At 44.8% G+C, this 20514-nt stretch overlaps 1 protein-coding gene across 1 annotated transcript in view; it reads right to left on the bottom strand.

Moving 5' to 3' along the window:
- The window catches only part of LOC135224494 (PCI domain-containing protein 2-like), a 112175-nt gene that overhangs the window by 90173 nt on the left and 1488 nt on the right, over positions 1-20514 (bottom strand). Inside the window, exon 2 of the mRNA XM_064263505.1 lies at positions 16459-16500. Within this exon, the coding sequence (XP_064119575.1) occupies positions 16459-16500 (42 nt within the window). The remainder of the gene's footprint in view (positions 1-16458; positions 16501-20514) is intronic.

Genomic DNA, 20514 nt, shown 5'->3' with positions numbered 1-20514 from the left:
GCTGCCTTGCGAGAAAAGCCTCTCGCTCTGACAAGTCTTTCGATAGTCGAAAGGCAGTCAGAGCGAGAGCGGGGAGGTTTTGATGAAACCTCTCGAAGTGTGGTTGTCTGAGAAGATCCTTCCTTTGTGGGAGGGATCTGGGGAAGTCTACCATCCACTCCAGCACCTCCGTGAACCACTCTTGAGCTGGCCAAAAGGGGGCTATCAGGGCCATTTTCGTCCCCTTTGATGTCACAAACTTCCTGAGCACTTGCCCCAGAATCTGAATGGGGGAAATGCGTAAACGTCTACATGAGACCAATCTAGAAGGAAGGCGTCTACTGTTAGAGCTCTGGGGTCTTCTACTACTGAGCAAAATACTTCCAGTCTTTTTGAGAGGAACGTGGCAAAGAGGTCGACATGAGGAGTCCCCCAAAGAGACCAGAGATTCCCGACAAACTTCTGAGTGGAGGGTCCATTCGGTATGAAGGACCTGGTTCCTCCTGCTCAGCCTGTCTGCTCTCACGTTCCTTACTCCTTGAACAAACCTCGTCAAAAGAGAGATGTTCCTTTGAGATGTCCACAAAAGAAGGTCTCTTGCGAGCTCGTATAGGGCATACGAGTGTGTACCTCCTTGCTTTCGAATGTATGCAAGGGCGGTTGTGTTGTCCGCATTCACTTGGACTATCTTGTTCCTCACTAAAGGTTCGAAGCTCTTTAGGGCCAGGTGTACGGCAAAACAGCTCTTTGCAGTTTATGTGCCAGGACACTTGAAGAGCATTCCAGGTGCCTGACACCTCTCTCTTTCCCAAGGTTGCTCCCCAACCTTTTTCCGACGCGTCGGAAAACAATACAAGGTTCGGGTTCTGAGTTTTTAGGGAAGTACCCTTGTTTTCCTTCAGTGGGAGTAACCACCATTCTAAGTGGCGCTTCATCCAAACTGGAATGGGAAAACTGTCCGAAAGAAGTCCTGTCTTCATGTTCCACGATCTTCTGAGGAAGAACTGAAGCGGACGGAGATGAAGTCTTCCTAGAGGAAAGAACTGTTCGAGCGAGGAAAGTGTCCCTAATAGGCTCAACCATTCCCTCGCCGAAGTACGTTCTTTCCCTAAGAAGAGAGAGACTTTCTCTAAGCCTCTCGTTAGTCTCTCTTGAGAAGGAAATACTCGAAAACCCCGAGAATCCATCCGAATCCCCAGATAGACCAAGTTCTGGCTGGGGATCAGTTGGGACTTCTCGAGGTTCACGAGCAATCCTAAGGTCTTTATCAGGTTTAGTGTCAAAGCAAGGTCCTCCAAACACTGTTTCTCTGACTTTGCTCTGATGAGCCAGTCGTCCAGGTACAGAGAGATACTGATACCTTTCAGGTGAAGCCATCTCGCCATATTTTTCATAAGGCTCGTGAAGACCTGAGGAGCCGTAGAAAGGCCGAAACACAAGGCTCTGAATTGGAAGATCCTTCCCCCCGTCATGAAACGGAGGTACTTCTTCGACGAAGGATGAATCGGGACGTGAGAATAGGCATCCTGGAGATCCAGAGTCCAATCCCCTTGGCGAAGAGCCGCAAGGACTGATGCAGAAGTCTCCATGGAGAACTTATGTTTCTGAACAAACTTGTTCAGAGCGCTGACATCTAGAACTGGTCTCCAGCCCCCCGAGGCTTTCGCAACCAAGAAAAGACGATTGTAAAACCCTGGGGAGCTTTGATCCAGCACTAGCTCTATTGCTCTCTTGTCCCACATTTAATCCACCATTTGTTGAAGAGTATCTTTCAACACAGGGTCCTTGTAATTGGCGGACAATTCCCGCGGAGTTGACGTCAGGGGAGGATTGTCCAGGAAAGGAATGAGGTATCCTTTCTGTAGAACAGACCATTGACCAAGCGTCTGTATCTATGAGAGTCCAGGCTTCCGCAAATCCCCGGAGCCAGCACCTACTGGTGTTTGGAGGAGCGTCACTTCACTTTCCCCTTTTAAAGGGACGGAAAGAAGCTCTACCTCTCTTCTCAGTCCTCCTTTCCTTTTAGAGGGAGCTCTAGAGGGAGGACCTCCTCGAAAGGGCTGCAGAGGCGTAGTAACACCTTTCTTGTCTCCCACCATCACTGGTCTCTTTTTCCTGGACGATTGAAGGAGAAGATCCTGTGTCGCTTTCTCCGTCAGCGAACGGGAAATGTCCCTCACCAACTGCGAAGGGAACAGAAAGTCAGACCTGGGAGCGAATAACAAAGCTGCCCTTTGCGAATGCGAAAAACTGCTTTCGTCAGAAAAGCGCTAAAACAGATCTCTTCTTCAAGAGACCGGCTCCAAATAAAGAAGAGACTTCCCCTTGAGCCGTCCTGTACCGCCTTGTCCAATGCACGACAAGATCGCAAGGAGTACGTCAGGATCGAGTCCTTCCGAGGCATGGGCCTTCTTGGCCATCACCCCAAGAGACCAATCCAGGAAGTTGAAGACTTCCAAAATATGAAAAAGTTCCTTGAGGAGATGATCCAACTCCGAAAGACCCCAAGTTATTCTAGCCGTATGAAGGCTATGTCTCCTGGATGCGTCTACCAGACTGGAAAAGTCAGTTTTCTTCAGCCGAAGCTGGGAGAGTGAGCCCCATATTCTCCCCAGTCTGGTACCAAATACCTCTCTTGCCCATAAGTCTAGCGGGAGGCATGCAGAACACCGTTCTAACTAGCTCCTTTTTGGTTAGCATCCAGCTATCCAGAGACTGAAGAGCTCTCTTCATAGAAATCGTCGGCCTCATCTTTCAGAAAAGCCGATGACTTCGGCGTCTTGGAGCATGAAAAAAAGTGAGCGAGGAGGAGGAGGAGCGGCAGGGGTCAAGGCATCTCCGTATTCCTGAAGAAGGAGAGCTGTCAAAACTTTATAGTTAGACAGCCCTTCTCTGCCGTGAGTCTCGTCTTCTGAGTCCTCTTCCAAGATAGGATCAGAAGGAGAATTCAATTCTCGTTCTGGGTCTTCCTGCCCAATTACTCTCTCTGCGGGAGACAAACTCCTAATTGGAGAGGGGTAAGAGCATGTACAGAGCCCCTATGAAACAAATCAGACGTCTCGCGCCTGGTTAGCTCCTCGTGCTTGGCTGGCGCCTCGCACCTCTCTGAAAACCTCGTGCCTGGCTGACGCCTCGCGCCTTTTCTGGCGCTATATCCTTGTATGGATGACGCTTGTCTGGCGCCTCGCGCCTGGTCTGAATCCTCGCGACCTGGCTGCGATCCCTCTGCGCTCGGCTGACGCTGCTGGCTTGGCAGACGTATCACACGTCTGGGCTAAATCCTCGCGCATGCCTGAAAAGTTGCTTCGCGGCTTATCTGGCGCTTGAATCCTATAAGAACGCTTCTCGTCTGGAAGAACCTCGGCCTTGAACTGGGCCTCCCACGCTTGTCTGGCGCTTCCATATTCGTTGTATGGGAAGTCTCTATCGGAATGAGATCTCAAACGGCCTCACGTCCCACAGGAGCCCACTCACTCCTGGCGGGAGAAGGAAGACGAGACTTCTTGACAGGAAGCCTCACGTCTTTTCTACGAGGAGGATCCTTCGAAAGGAACTCCTACCAAGGCGGATAACTGTTACTTGTACATGCCAAAATAATCCTCTTGGAAGCTTTCTCCGGCGTCTTCTTCAACGGGAGAGGGAGACCTCGAAGGAGTTTTGTCCAGCCAGGAAACGTCAAAACCCTCTTAGCTTTCTTGATCAAGGGAGGCGCTTCTTCCGAAAAGCGTTCGGGGCTTGAATCCAACATAGGTTCTTTCCAGTGCCTTTTCAGGGGCCTGGAAAGGTCCGAATCCTTCCCCAGCCCTCGTTTAGGAGAGGGAGCGGCGGACGAAGAGAAGCACTCTCTGAGGACGCTTTTCCTATAGCGGTCCTGAGCAGTCTGTCTAACTACAGAGCCTGCTGAAGGGACGCCTGACCGGGGGGAATTCTCCACAACCTCCGTACGGCTTTCGACTTTTCTTCTCCTCTGGGCTTAAGAGCTTGAAAGAGGTCTAGGCCTGGGAGCGTCGCAGAGACGGTCAGACGCCCCTCCACAAACACTGGGGGCACTCTAACTTCACTAAAATAATCACTTTCACAATCCTTACCTTTCATGGCAGCCATTTTGGATTTCATCCTATGAAGTGTAGCTTTCAGATCAGCAATTTCCGACGGCCGAATTGAAATTTAAACCAGGGAGGGCCCTGATACAGAATTAGAATCAAATGCATAGTTTAAAGAAGAGTTAGAATCATTAAAAGGCTCAATAGGCCTTGTACTACCCGCACCCTTAGATGCAGCCCTTCTGACTCTATCCCTCTCTAACTTCTTCAAGTAAGAAGTTAGAGTCTTCCATTCCTCAACATTCAACCTCTCACATTCATGACAGGTGTTAGAAATAGAACAGTCAAAACCTCTACATTTGCGGCATACAGTGTGAGGATCAACCGAAGCCTTCAGTATCCTCACCTTGCAGCCTACATTCACACACACTCTCACACAACCACTTGAATCAGACATTCTTGAAGAAAAATCAAAAGCAAGTCCAAATCCAGTCCACAGTAGCAAATGCCAAAACAACGATCCAGGTACGTCACCAAAAGTCCAACAAAAAGATGATCAATTGTCTAGAAAAGCGAATTCCAGTCAGGAGGTAGCAGCAACGATGTTGATACCACCGGCGACAGAAAAAATATGATAGAAAACGGGAATGGTTCCTAGTCCTGCCACCCAGGGCAGGCCGGTAGATCACCTGACCTACCTGTAGCGAGTGGCGCGAAATTTGAATTTCTGTCGGGGACGACGGAGTCTTAGCTATGTATATATCTGACAGGTAAGTTGATTGTATGAAAATCATTCTTAATCATCGCAGTTGTCTACGGAACAATGCAACAGAGTAGAAGACTGCAGAATTCTGTTATACCCTGAGGTAAAGAAAAAGATGATGAGATATATCTCTGTCTGGTAATTCTCACAATGGCAAATGTGGAGCACGCCACATAAACCATACGCAAGAATTTCGAGCCAAGCAAAGAACTAAGTCTGTGATGGCTGGGCCGAGATTCAAATTAGTAGCTAACTCTCGCCAGAGGAGAAACAATACCAAGACGAACAGAATCTTAGTGACAAGGCAGAATTCTGCCCCTCACATGACTCCATAGGCTGAGTTGCCTGGTAGTACATTCCAAGTAGGAATGCGTTTGGCTAGAACTATTGAGTGTGCTAAAGATATGCTCAAGAACCTGCATGTTAACCCTTAAACGCCAATTGGACGTATTATACGTTGACATAAATTGTCTGTTGGGTGCCAATTAGAGGTATGGTACGTCGATATAAAAAGTTTTTTTAAAAATTAGCGGAAAAATACTTATAGGCCTACGAGGCGAAAACTTTTGAATCACGCGCCTTGAGGGATGCTGGGAGCTCACGGATCAAGGCGTTGTTTTGTTAACAATCGTTACCCAGGCGCGCAAGCACGAATTTCTTTCTTCTCGCACTAAAAAACATCAGCGACACATCTCAGAAATTATTTCGTCACTTTGACATAATTTTTGCACCATTTTATATTAGCTGTTGCATGGAGTATTATATATGAAAATGTGTGCAATTTCATGTAGAATACAACTAAAAACAACTCATGGTTATAGCTTCAATCAGTTTTGAAATATTTTTATATAAATAACGATAAGTGCCAAAATTTCAACCTTCAGTCAACTTTGACTACCGAAATGGTCGAAAAACGCAATTGTAAGCTAAAACTCTTATATTCGAGTAATATTCAATCATTTACCTTTATTTTGCAATAAATTGGAAGTCTCTAGCACAATATTTTGGTTTATGGTGAATTTATGAAAAAAACTTTTTCCTTACGTCCACGCGGTAACTCTTCCGCGTCCAATTGTCGTAATGTTTGCACCATTTTAAATTAGCCGTTACATAAAGTTTTATATATGGAAATGTGCGCAATTTAATGTAGAATACAACAACAAACAATCCATGGTTGTAGCTTTTATCAGTTTTGAAATATTTTCATATAAATAACGATAAGTGCCAACATTTCAACCTTCGGTCAACTTTTACTCTACTGAATTGGTCGAAATACGGACTTTTAAGCTAAAACTCTTACATTCTAGTAATATTCAAGCATTTACCTTTATTTTGCAACAAATTAGAAGTCTTTAGCACAATATTTCGATTTATGGTGAATTTATGAAAAAAAAAATTTTCCTTACGTCCGCGCAGTTACTCTTCCGAAAAAAATCAGAAATTTTTTTGTCTGATTGTCGTATTGTTGTTGCCCATTTTAAAATTTAGCGGTGAAAAAAAAAAAACATAAAGTTTTATATTATGAAAATGTGCGGGAATTTCATTTGTAGAATACAACAAAGATAATTAAACAGGTTGTAGCTTTGTTCTCATTTTTTAAATATTTTTTGCATAGAAATCAATGATAAAATAGAAAAAAACCAAACACGTTTGGGCTTCAAATTTGTCTACCGAAATGGGTCGAAAAAATGCAATTGTAAGCTAAAAACTCTTACAGTATAGTAAATTCAGTTCAGTTCCATTTAATTCAGTCATTTATCTTCATTTTGAAACAAATTTGAAGTCTCTAGCACAATATTTAGATTTATGGTGAATTTAAAAAAAAAACTTTCTTTCCCTCCGGTCGCAGATTCTCCACCGCAAATCTCTGAAATGTGTATACATCGCATTCTCGTAATATTAGCTCTGTTTCATATTAGGCGTTTCATAGAGTTTTATATATGAAAATGTGTGCAATTTCATGCAAAATACAACAAAAAAATAATTGAAGGTTGTAGCTTTTCTCATTTTCGTAATTTTGCATACGTATATAAAAAAATATATAAAAAGAATTAGACATTCGGTCAACTTTAACACATCCGAAATAGTTGAAAACTGCAATTGTAAGCTAAAACTCTTACAGTATAGTAATATTCAATCATTTATCTTCATTTTGAAACAAATTGGAAGTCTCTATAACAATATTTAGATTTATGGTGAAGTTTTGAAAAAAACATTTTTTTACGTCCGCGCATTACGAATTCATGCATCATTTTGTGATAATATTTTCTCTGTGTTGCTTTGATCGTTTTACAATGTGTTGTGTACCAAAATGATCGCAATTTAGTGTACAATACAACGAAAAAAAATTAACTCGTTAGCTTTAACCGTTTTGCTCACAGCGCGATTTGAATACAATTATATACGAAATTTTGTTTTCGCTCTATCATATATCGCATTATTTATATATGATAATGATATTTTTTTTCATTTCTGATGGTTGCATACTAAACTTCAGGCAATGACAAAAAAAGGAGCCAAAAATGAACTCTTAATCTTGAAAACTAAGCACCCTGTGATTTTTTGAAAAATGATATTGTTATGATACAATAAAGTTTCATACATACTTACCTGGCAGATATATACTTAGCTAAGACTCCGTCGTCCCTGACAGAAATTCAAATTTCGCGCCACTCGCTACAGGTAGGTCAGGTGATCTACCGGCCTGCCCTGGGTGGCAGGACTAGGAACCATTCCCGTTTTCTATCATATTTTCTCTCTTCCACCTGTCTCCTGCGGGGAGGCTGGGTGGGCCATTAATCGTATATATCTGCCAGGTAAGTATGTATGAAACTTTATTGTATCATAACAATATCATTTTCATACAATCAACTTACCTGTCAGATATATACTTAGCTGATTGGCACCCTTTGGTGGAGGGTAAGAGACAGCTAATATGGAATAGACAGGTAAACAACATATGTTGTAGGTATAAAAGAAAAACCTTGGTTCCTACCTGATAGGTGGTAGACTTCGTGGCTGTTGGCCCTGGAGTCTGGCGATCACCTCAAGAAAACTTTAGGCGAGATATGTGATCTATGGCCAAGAGTTCTTGTGGGTCTGCCGATGGGGTATAATCCGCTTACTCGGCAGAGCCTGAAAGGACTTTGTCAATGGGTACTGAACCACTTATATGACAATACACCTTATGAAGGAGCACATAACCAATCCCGACCACCTGATCCTAACCACCATGTTAGTATAAAAGATTGTTCTGAGTTATCCCCAAACTCTTCACAACAACCTAATCTCGAAAAACACAATACGCATATACATAAAATTTTTTTTTCATTTTTATCATACTCCTCTCAAAAGATATCACAAGAGTTCCTTACTGAACAACAGTGACTGGCCGCCAGTGCGGCATCGAGCCCCTCTTTGTCAGCAGAAAATCTAGAACATATCTAGTAGAAGGTATGCACAAAGTTAAGGATTGGTGTTAGCTCCCGTACCCAGGATCGTATCCGCAGACACGAATGGACCCAGAGAAAAACATTTCTCGTAGGTCACGCGAACGTCTTTCAGGTAGTGAGAAGCAAATACAGAGTTGCACCTCCAATATGCCGCTTCAAGGATTTTCTTTAGCGACATATTCTTTTGAAAAGCGAGAGACGTCGCCACTGCTCTTACCTCATGATCTTTCACTCTTAAGAGTCGAAAAGAGTCGTCAGGACAGATCTTGTGAGCATCTGTAATGACGCTTCTTACAAAGAAAGCTAGCGCATTCTTTTTGACATAGGTCTTGTGGGGTCTTTAATCGAGCACCAAAGACCTTGTCTAGAGCCTCCTATTTGTTTCTTCCTCTGTAAGTAGAATTTTAGCGCTCTTACAGGGCAAAGAGACCTTTCTGCTTCTCTACCGACGAGACTCGATAAGCCTTTAACCTCAAATCTCTTGGGCCAGGGATTCGAGGGGTTTTCGTTTTTGGCTAGAAATAGTGTTCTAAACGAGCAGATGGCCAAGTCTCTGTTGAATCCCACTTCATCTTCTAGGGCATGAAGCTCACTAATTCTTTTGGCTGTAGCTAGTGATAAGAGAAACAAGCATTTCCTTGTTACATCTTGAAACGAAGCTAGATGAGGAGGCTCGAATCTCTCAGATGAAAGGAACTTGAGGACCACATCAAGGTTCCAGCTAGGAGGAGCTGGTTCTCTAGACTTTGTAGTCTCAAAAGATCTTATAAGGTCATGTAGATCCTTATTATCAGCAAGCTCTAGGCCTCTATTTCTGAAGACTGCCGACAGCATGCTTCTGTATCCTTTTATTGTAGATACAGACAAGTGAGAGTCCTCTCTCAGGAACAAAAGGAAATCAGCGATTTCGGTCACAGAGGTACTGGAGGAGGACAACTTCTTCGACTTACACCACCTTCTAAAAACTTCCCACTTAGACTGATAGACTCGTCTAGTGGAAGCTCTGCGGGCTCTAGCGATAGCGCTTGCAGCCTTGCGAGCAAACCCTCTCGCTCTGACAAGTCTTTCGATAGTCGAAAGGAAGTCAGAGCGAGAGTGGGGAGGTTTTGATGATACCTCTCGAAGTGTGGCTGTCTGAGAAGATCTATCCTTCTTGGAAGGGATCTGGGGAAGTCTACTGTCCACTCCACCACCTCTGTGAACCAATCCTGTGCTGGCCAAAAGGGGGCTATCAGGGTCATCCTTGTTCCGTTCGACGCTACGAACTTCTTCAGTACTTATCCCAGAATCTTGAAAGGGGGGAAAGCGTATACGTCTACATGAGACCAATCTAGCAGGAAGGCGTCGACAACGAGAGCTCTGGGGTCTTCTACCACTGAGCTAAAGACTTCCAGTCTTTTGGAGAGGAATGTGGCGAATAGGTCCACATGAGGAGTGCCCCAAAGGGACCAGACACTTTGACACACTTCTCAGTGGAGGGTCCACTCTGTGTGAAGGACCTGGCTTCTCCTGCTCAGCCTGTCTGCCCTGACGTTCCTTGTTCCCTGAACAAATCTCGTTAGAAGGGACATGTTCCTCTGGGAGGCCCAAAGTAGCAGATCTCTTGCTATTTCGTAAAGGAAAAAGGAGTGTGTCCCTCCTTGTTTCTGAATGTAGGAAAGAGTGGTAGTGTTGTCCACGTTCACTTGGACTACACTGTTCGTCACAAACGGTTCGAAGAACTTTAGAGCCAAGTGTACTGCTAAAAGTTCTTTGCAATTTATGTGCCAGGACACCTGAGCTGCCTTCCAGGTGCCTGACACTTCTCTCGCTCCTAGCGTTGCTCCCCAACCCATCTCCGATGCGTCGGAATACAACACTCGGCTTGGGTTCGGAACCTCCAGAGAGATTCCCTTGTTCTCTTTCAAAGGGGACAACCACCATTCCAAGTGGGGTTTCATCTCCTTAGAATAAGACTGAAAAGGAACGAAGATGAAGTCTCTTCCTAGAGGAAAGAACAGTTGTTCGAGCGAGGAAAGGGTCCCTAGAAGGCTTAAAAACCATTCTCCCTCGCCGAAAGTCCGTTTCTTTTAACCTAAGAAGAGAGAGACTTTCGTCCAAGCCCCCATCGCGAGTCTCTCTTGCGAAGGAAATACTAACGACCCCGAGAATCCATCTGAATCCCAGATAGACTAAGTTCTGTTCTGGGGATCAGCCTGCGGACTTCTCGAGGTTCACGAAGTAGTCCCAAACGACTCTTATCAGATTTCGGGGTCAAAGATTAAGGTCCTCCAAAACACTGTCTCTCTGATCTGGCCTTGATGAGCCAGTTCGTCCAGATACAGAGAGATATTTACGCCTTTGAGGTGAAGAAACCTCGCCACATTCTTCATCAGGCTTGTGAAGACCTGAGGAGCTGTGGACAGGCCGAAACACAAGGGCCTGAACTGAAAGATCCTTCCCCCCGTCATGAAACGGAAGTACTTCTTCGAAGAAGGGTGAATCGGGACGTGAAAATAGGCGTCCTGGAGATCCAGAGACACCATCCAATCTCCTTGTCGCAAAGCCGCAAGGACTGAGGCCGAAGTCTCCATAGAGAACTTCTCCTTCTGAACAAACTTGTTCAGAGCGCTGACATCTAGTACTGGTCTCCAGGCCCCCGAGGCTTTTGCAACCAGAAAAAGACGATTGTAAAACCCCGGGGAGTTTTGATCCAGCACTAATTCTATCGCTCTTTTGTCCCACATTTGATTCACCATTAGACGAAGAGATGTCAGTACAGGGTCCCTGTATCTGGCTGACAGTTCCCGCGGAATAGTCATTAGGGGAGGACTGTCCTGGAAGGGGATAAGATATCCCTTCCTGATTACAGACAGTGAAAAGGCGTCCGTGTTGATGAGTGTCCAGGCCTCTGCAAATCCGAGTAGCCTGGCACCTACTGGTGTTTGGAGGCTCGCCGTCTCATTTTCCTTTCTTAAAGGGACGGAAAGCAGATCTACCTCTCCTCTCAGGGCCTCTCCTTTTTGAGGGAGCTCTGGAGGGAGGGCCTCCTCGAAAGGGCTGAAGCGATGTACTCGGTCCTTTCTTGTCAACCACTACCGGAGGTCTCTTCTTCCTTGAAGACTGAAGGAGAAGATCTTGCGTCGCCTTCTCAGTTAGTGAGCGAGAAATGTCCTTCACTAACTGAGAAGGAAACAAAAAGTCCGACATGGGAGCGTAAACCAGGGCTGTTCTCTGAGAGTGGGAAACAGCCTTGGTTAGGAAGGCACTGAACACAGTCCTTTTCTTCAGGAGTCCCGCTCCAAAGAGGGAGGAGACTTCTCCCGAGCCGTCTTGCACTGCCTTGTCAATGCATGACAAGATACAAAGCAGGACTTCAGGGTCTAGACCTTCCGAGTCATGGGCCTTCTTGGACATCACCCCAAGGGACCAGTCCAGGAAATTGAAGACTTCTAATACATGGAAGAGTCCCTTGAGGAGATGATCTATCTCAGAAATACCCCAAGTCACACGAGCCGAGTTCAATCCATGTCTACGTGAGGCATCAACTAAAGTCGAAAAATCTGCTTCAGCCGAGGCTGGGAGAGAAAGGCCCATATTCTCCCCAGTTCGGTACCATATACCTCTTTTGCCAGAAAGTCTCGCCGGGGGCATACAGAAGGTAGTTCTGACAAGATCCTTCTTCGTATTCATCCAGTTGTTAAGAGACTGGAGAGCCCTCTTCATAGAGATGGAAGGTCTCATCTTCAGAACCGACGAAGACTTAGGCACCTTCGAACTTGAAAACAGCGATCGAGGAGAAGGAGGAGCAGCAGGAGTTAGCGCATTCCCATACTCTTGCAAAAGAAGGGCTGTCAGTACTTTATAGTTTGAGAAACCCTCTCTACCACAAGCCTCGTCTTCCGAATCGTCGTCCATACCGGGAGGAGAATCCGCCTTAAATTCAGGAGGATCTTCCCAAACCTCTCTCTTTGTGGGAGACAAACTCCTACTAGGAGAGGGACTAAGAGAATGCACAGAGTCTCTCTTAAGTCGAGTTGGCGCTTCGCGCCTGGTTGACGTCTCGCGTCTGGCTGGCTCCTCACGCTTGGCTGGCTCCTCACGCTTGGCTGGCGCCTCGCGCTTGGCTGGTGCCTTGCGCCTGGCTGGCTCTTCGCGCTTGGCTGGCTCCTCGCGCTTGGCTGGCGCCTCGCGCCTGGCTGGCACCTCGCGCCTGGCTGACTCTTCATGCCTGGCTGGCGTCTCGCGCCTGGCTGGACTGCATGCCTCGCGGCGTCTCGCGCCTGGCTGGTGTCTCGCGCCTGTCTGGATCCTTGTCTGGCGCCTCGCGCCTGGAAGGCTCTTCATGCCTGGTTGGTTTCTCACGCCTGGTAGGCTGTTTGTGCCTGGAAGGTTGCTCGCACCTGTAAGACCTTTCTTGTCTGTCTGGTGCCTCGCTTGGCTGACGCTTCGTGCCTGGAAGAAGAGGCCTCACGTCTGGCTGGAGTCTCGCGCCTGGCAGGAGAAAGGAGACGAGACTTCTTAACAGGGAGCTTAACGTCCTTTCTGCGAGGAGGATCTCTTGAAAGTACTCCGACTAAAGAGGCTAACTGCTCTTGCACAGCTAAAAGGATCCTCTTATCGAAGCTACTTTCCAGCGGGGTCCTCTTCAATGGGAGAAGAAGGAGACCTCGAAGGTGTACGATCCTCTAATTCAGAACGTGGAGACGTCGAGACCATCTTTGCCTTCTTGATCGATGAGGGGGCTTCATCAGAGAAGCGTTCCGGGCTCGAGTCAAAAGCGGGTTCTTTCCAATGCCTTTTCAGTGGCCTAGAAAGGTCCGAGTCCTTCCACCCTCGTTTAGGTAAAGGAGAACCGGATGAAGAGAAACACTCTCGCAGGACGCTCCTCTTGAAGCGGTCCTGAGCAGTCTGTTGCGAAACAGAGCCTGTTGAAGGGACGCCTGACCGGTGGGGATTCTCCACGACCTCCGTAAGGCTTTCGACTTTCCTTCTCCGCTGGGGTATGGGAGCTTGGAAGAGGTTCTAGGCCTGGAGCATCGGCAGAGACGGGTCAGACGCCCCCCTCCACAACACTGGGGGCACTCACTTCACTCAGCATGTCACTATCACTTCCCTTACCTTGCATGGCCGCCATTTTGGTCCTCATCTTATGAAGAGTAGCCTTCAGATCGGCAATTTCAGAAGCCGAATCTGAATGCAAAGCCTGTGAGGGTTCAGATACAGAGGGAGAATCAAATACATTATTTAAAGGAGAGTTAGACTCAGGAAAAGGCTCAATAGGCCTTGTACTCACACCCTTTTGTGCAGCCTGGTCTAAATCTATTCCCTCTCTAACCTTCTTCCAAGTTAAGAAGTTCGAGTCTTCCATTCATTAGCATTCAACCTTTCACACTCATGACAGGTGTTAGCCAAAGAACAATCAAACCCTCTACACTTACGACATACAGTGTGAGGATCAACCGAAGCCTTCGGTATCCTCACCTTGCAGCCTACATTCACACACACTCTCACACTAACACTTGAATCAGACATTCTAGTAGAAAAATCAAAAGCAAGTCCAAATCCAGTCCACGGTAGCGAATGCCAAAACAACGATCCAGGTACATCACCAAAAAGTCCAATAAAGATGATCAATTGCCTTGAAAAGCGAATTCCAGTCAGGAGGTAGTAACAACAATGTTGATACCACCGGCGACAGAGAAAATATGATAGAAAACGGGAATGGTTCCTAGTCCTGCCACCCAGGGCAGGCCGGTAGATCACCTGACCTACCTGTAGCGAGTGGCGCGAAATTTGAATTTCTGTCGGGGACGACGAAGTCTTAGCTAAGTATATATCTGATAGGTAAGTTGATTGTATGAAAACAGTCCACAAAAAAGCGTATGCCAAGCCAAAAAGATCCAGTACGTCACCAAAATTCCGTCCAAAAAAGATCCCAGGCAAGCGAGAGCGAAATCAACTATCAGGAGGAACCCACAACAGTTGTTGCCGGTCCCAGCGACAGAGAAAATCTGATTAGAAAACGGGATTGGTTCATACACCCGCCTCCCAGCGGCGGGAAGGGTAGACCACCTGACCTACCTGTCGCGTGTGCTGCGAGATTTGAAATTCTGTCAGGAATCTTACAGAAAAGTTCATGTACAAAAAAGTAGTTTACATATTAGGTGTCAAAGCAAATCCCCCTCATATATAAAAGAAAAAACAGGTGTTTACAAATAAGTGGTTACTGAAAAAGAAAAAATTAGTAGAATTATCAGAAATTCAAAGTAATTGAATTCAATAACTGATTATGCACCCCTCTTATTGACTAGAGTGGCCTGAGCTCCAGTCCACCAAGCAAGCTGGAGGTTAGGATCGAACATTCACAACTGTATCACATCAAGAAAATACCTCCATACGCCAAAGCCATGGCAGCCCTCTCTGTAACGTACCAAAGTAGTAATGCCGAAGCAAAAACCTGATAGTTAATGAATACCTGACTGACGGGAACATATCCACCTATGGCCTCCCGTAGCCAAACAATAACACCATTCTCTCCTTACTACAATTCAACCTCCACACTTTGTCTTTGCAAAGAAAAGTGATGAGTATCGCAGGTATGGTAAACAAAACAAAAGGTGTTGGCCTAATTGCAAACATTTGGCCTAAAAGAAGGTCTTAACATTCACAAATTACCTTAAAGGTAATTATATATACCAGCAGTTTGTGACTAGCCTATGATCAGTAAACAATATCCCAAAAGCAATCAAGAATTACTTAAAAGGTAGTAATCATTAACGGGGGATTGCATGCTTTAAGGTAATCATCTACCGTTGGCTTGAGAATAGCCTATGTCTGGTGAACAATCACAAGTGCAAAAGGATTACCCTATAGTAACTATTTACCGGAAGTTTGACCTAAAGGGATGACATAACATCAAGATTACTTATGGCAATTATTAACCAATGATTTACACACAACCTAAGCCTCGTAAGTAAAAAGATATACTACTAAATGCAAAATTATTTGATCTACTTGAATAGTGATACATTCAAGAACTATTTATAAGGCCATTATTATTCCCAGATACCGCACGTACCTGGCTTGATGATAATCTGTACAAAATAAACAAATGACAAGACTCATCCTGCTCGAAGACTATGAAAGCATTCCGGTGGTTGTAACACTACCGAAATCTGGTGCTATAATGAAATGATTAACTAAGTCGTTTCTAGTGTTGCTGTTGGGGGACGGCACTGTACTATCCTACACTGAGCCATCAAAGTGCTACCCATGAAATTTGAATTTAGGCTGCCATTGAGTAGAAACTCTTAGCAATATAATTACTGGGTAAGTCACATTTACAAAAAAATACAATTAACAATTCCTGTAAACTCATGGAAATGGAAAGGTGTCTTCATGGAAATGGAAAGGTGTCTTACTCAGTAACATATGGTGACACCTTATCTCTTTCATCACAGATACAAAGAATGTACATAATTGCAAACAAAGAAACACAATCATAGATACAAAATTGCAAACAGCAAAAAAGGCACAAAGGTATCATAAAATGATTCATAATTTGTATCAAATGTGTATCAATGTGTATTCCTTTCTAGGGGAATGGGATTGTTCCCTTTTACTCATAATCAATTCATCAATTTTATCTCATAGTAGTAGTTAATGATTATTATACAAGTATTCAGTCAGGCTAACAAACCAATAACAAGTTACAACAATTGTTTTCACAGTGGCCCAAGTAATGAGTAAAACAATCAAGCAAATTTTGGAGACACAAAAAGGGGTAAATTACATTTACATTGTGCTAAATGTAAAAAAAAAAAAATAGTTGGCATTAGAAAAAATGGTTAAAACTTGAAGAGTGAGAGGGATATCATAATTAGGACAATAGCTAAACTTATCAGTTATCTGATGCGGGGGGGTCTTATGGTTTAAGTAACAAAGACTCTGTGATATAGCCTAAACTTGAACATTCAAAACATACCACAATCAACAGTAACTAACCAAGGCTTGGCTGTAGTTTACACATCATTTAATTAAAGATTTATCAACAAATTGCATAACTTCTAAAAAGGAAGCCTAGTAAAAATCAATCAAAATAATGTAGCAGAGAAATAAAGAACTCTGATGAGTTGAGAGCTACTGGAAATAATACTACTGGAAATAATAAATTAATAAAAAAATATACTGTAAATATAAATAAAAAATATAAAGTAATATACAGTAACAGAACACTTACCCCAAGGGCATCTCCATCTTGATTGTAGAAGGCTCCCATGACCTGAAATTTAGAAAATTTTCATAATACAATACTAGGTACATATATTACTTCAATACATACTCCTAACTATTAAGATAGCAACTAGATGAGCACAACCGCAAGTTTAGGCCTAGTAGCTATCTTAATTAACACTGGTCCTGGTCGTTTTGGCCATAACATCTAAACTTGCAAAAGGCTGAAACATCTTACGGCCAAAACAACATTGGAAGTTACATAACATAATATAATACCCCCAGCACCTATTTTGCACATAAACTGGAAGGTGACAAACCTAGAGGGGTGCTTACAGCCGAAACAACCCGAAATCCTTAGCCTAATGCTGCCTACCTAAGTTTAATTGCATGGCTGGGGTAAATAACTGGGCAGCGACATGACCTCCAATGAGCATCAATCAAGAATTGTGGCCCATCCAGTTAACACACCACGATTTTACTCTCCTTTCGAAATAAGTTTTTTCTCCTAAATTACAAGTTTCCAATTAAACAGAGGTTAACAAAGGTCTCGCCATGTGCAGTGCTTAACTTACCGCCACGATGGTCTCAAAATTTCTACTTAAAACGACTGGATGTAAACATTCCACTTTGCTTTAGGCCCAAGAACAGAATGAGGGGTGGCATAAGGTGGGCCTATATGTAAAGGACCTCAGGTTTATATAGTTAGGAAAAATGACAATTTGTCGAAAATTGCATTTTTCCTAACTATACAAACCTGAGGTCCTTTAACAATAGGAAGGTAACTAGCGGCAGCTGGCGGCAGCTGGGACGGTCGTAAGCTTCGAACAAGGGGAGAACGGTAGTTAACTGCTTGTCCGATCGTGCGCGCGCCCGCGCGCCCGAGAGGTGAAGAATCACTTTTGCTTTAGGCCCATGCAAAAAGTTGCAGAGTGAGGGGTGGCATGAGGTGGGACTATATGTAAAGGACCTCAGGTTTGTATAGTTAGGAAAAATGCAATTTTCGACAAATTGTCATTTGTTCCGATACGTAATACAAACCCTCGGTCCTTTAACAATAGGAAGACTCACTTCTTGGTGGGAGGAATCTGAGTCTTTTTGGTGAACAGACTGGTGTTCGTCCAACCCTGGAGTGCCTCCCTGGTCGTAAGAGCAAGGGAGGGATCCAAACCTCTGTCCGATTGATCGGGGTGTGCACCGCAGGATCAATGGTCAGACCTCTGGGCCAAGTACTAAGAGAGAGGCAAGCGTATCTCTTCGTACCAGCAAGCAAGAACTTGTTCCTGTTGCAAGAGACAATCATAAAATGATGGGTTTGTCTCAATTTGGCATCCACTTCCTCCCCCTTGTTGGAGGAAGTGGTGGATATTTACTCCTATCCCTACTGAAAGGGATAGGATGGTGCTCTATTGAGTAGCTCACCTGCATCTCGTCCTTACCCAGCAGGGTGACGACCGTGTCCCTCTACCCAAAGGTAGAGGGAAGAAAAAGATGGGAAGAGAGACCAGTCACACTCTCATTCCTCATCCATCTTACGGTCACACCAGGACTCGATGCTGTTCAGCCTGCGAGGGTCTGGGTTAACTACACAACGTGTTGAGCAACCACCACGGTTCCCAAGGAAAAACAAAAAGATCCAAGGAACTGTGGGCAATATCCTGAAGGTAGAAGGAGGTGCATGCGGTCCGGTTGGACCAGGCGCCTGCCTTCATTACCTGCGCCACGGAGAAGTTCTTGCGGAACGCGAGAGAATGATGAAGAGGCGTCCACACTCAAATCCTGGGTGTCGAGTTTCTTCAGACAAGCTCCGTCGCACCTTCACAGGACAAAGCAGCATAGCCTTCGTATCGGAGGCGGTGAAGTCCATTAGGGAGGGTATTGTAAAGGACTCGAACCAAATCGTCAGTTACCGAAGGGTTCTGAGTCTTCGCTACGAAGATCGGTACGAAATCGAGCGTCACAAATCCCCATCCCTTTGTGTGCTTGACTTCTCAAGAGAAGTCATGCAGTTACCTAAGACGAAAAGAAGGGAATAGTCGTATGACCTATCCCTCTTCTCGACTTTGGTTATGTACAGTACTCATACTGACAAGCTATTAAGACGAAGTAATGATTGCTCTGGAACAACCGAACTAAGTCCACAGCATAGTTCGTAACTGACTCGGGCGCTCTGACAGCTGCCGACTGACTGGTTCGGAATCAGTAGAGGCAAGTTGTCCAAGCATCCGGGTTAAGTCACGTGACCTTCGCCCTTTAAAGAGTTATGCTGAGAGACCAAACAAATAAAATATTTGTTAGTCACCGATGCCGGACGGCGCGGCGATGATTCTCTTAATGCATAAGCTCAAAAGGCGAAAGTCAATTGCCTTCAAAAGACCGAGGTCCCTGATGGCAAGAAAATCTCATAGACGTTGAATCTCAGCTTAAGGAGAAACAACACTATGTGACGTTGAAGACGAAGGTAGGCAATGAATGCAAACCTACGTCTTCCAGCTGAATCGAGAGAAGGAATCTCAAGATTCTAAACCTGTGCTTACAAATGACTGAAAACGCTAACCGCCATTTCATTGCTGTCCGTTGTGCAATGAAAGCGGGGCGTTCTTCAGTAATGAAAAACACAGGGGAGAGCCGCTTGAAGAACTGCTTCTCATGGGCTGAACGTTGGAAGTAGAGCTGGCAGGTGTGGGAGTAGGCGATGTCTTTCAATACATCTGCTAATCCGGGGGTGAACAAATGAACAATTGTACACCTCCGAATACAAGATATTTTGAGGAACAAACTCAGATTCCGCAAAAATCATCCGCATTATCGGGATACGATGCAGCAAGAGACTATTACAGAATTCTGTTACCGTGCGGTAAACGAAAGATGAGAGTCGAATAGATATCTCTGTTTAAAATTCTCGCAATACCGAAGACGATGAATACTAGCGTTTCTCAGCAGTAGATGGTCATTCATGTATGCGAGAATCCCCGTTAATCAGAGACTTAAGTCCGTGATTGTTGGGCAGAGATACGGTTGTTATTCAATCAAAGCAGGTGAGAAAGACATAAACAACCGTCTATCTCAAAGCGGCAGCTGATACTGAAATGCCTCGGGCAATTCAATACGCAGTAGCTGTCGCTGACTCGTCATCCTGAGTTGCCAAGTAATCCTTTCCACGAAGGAATGCGTTCGGCTAGAACCACCGAGCATAAAAAGATATGCTCGAGCAATTATATTTAAGCGAAACGAATTTCGGAAATATAGAAAAAAGCTTTAAATGGCGTTGTTGTGACAACACCATAAGTATATAAAATTGAAACTGGAAACTCCTGGGAGGTTGCAGGCAACCCGGGTTGCAGGCAACCCGGGTTGCAGTTCAATTAGAATACTTTTCGTCTAAGTCGCAATCCGTAGAATAACCAGGATATGCGCCTACCCCTCGGACCATTCAACTGCTTAGCAGAATCATGTCGCAGAGGTTAATATAGTATATTTGTAGGATTCTGAACAACGATCTCCATCCTAAATTCTTTCATTCAAGAAAACAAAATAAGGATTGGAGATCGACCACCTTCGTTCTCTATTAAAGAGAGTGAAGGAGAAGTCTTCCTCAAGGAAAGCTTCAATGGTTGAACAGAATACTAAGCGATAGTTCCAGCCAAACTGGATATTCCCGTCCGTTCTTCTCTATTCCAGGTTGGTCGCCTACTGTGAGATAGTCTTCTTTCAGCAGCAGTCTTCTTCCTAATGCTAGAAATTCTAGGAATTCGAGCATAGGCGAGGTTCCCGATTATCGTGTAACATATCGGGGATTCTCGTCTCGCTCACTTTGACCGTGGTCTCGCCTAAGTGTTTGGAGATCGTAAGAAACTCTAACACTCTGAATGCGCTAGAAAATTCCGTAGAATTCTAAGCAGTCTGCGAAACCCCCACCGAATTCGTCAAACGATATCGGCTGGTGGTCCTCTCGATTCCCGTAGAAATCGAGAATGGGGCAGGATCCCTCCTCAACGACCGGGGCTTACGTCAGGTAGGACCCGAAGGTCCCCCTGGTAGCGCAGTCCCCAACGTGGGATCC

The sequence above is a fragment of the Macrobrachium nipponense genome, chromosome 12 (assembly GCF_015104395.2).
Source record: "Macrobrachium nipponense isolate FS-2020 chromosome 12, ASM1510439v2, whole genome shotgun sequence".
Classification (NCBI taxonomy): domain Eukaryota; kingdom Metazoa; phylum Arthropoda; class Malacostraca; order Decapoda; family Palaemonidae; genus Macrobrachium; species Macrobrachium nipponense.
The sequence above is the reverse complement of the archived record's forward strand: the minus strand, read 5'-3'. Positions and strand labels throughout refer to the sequence as shown.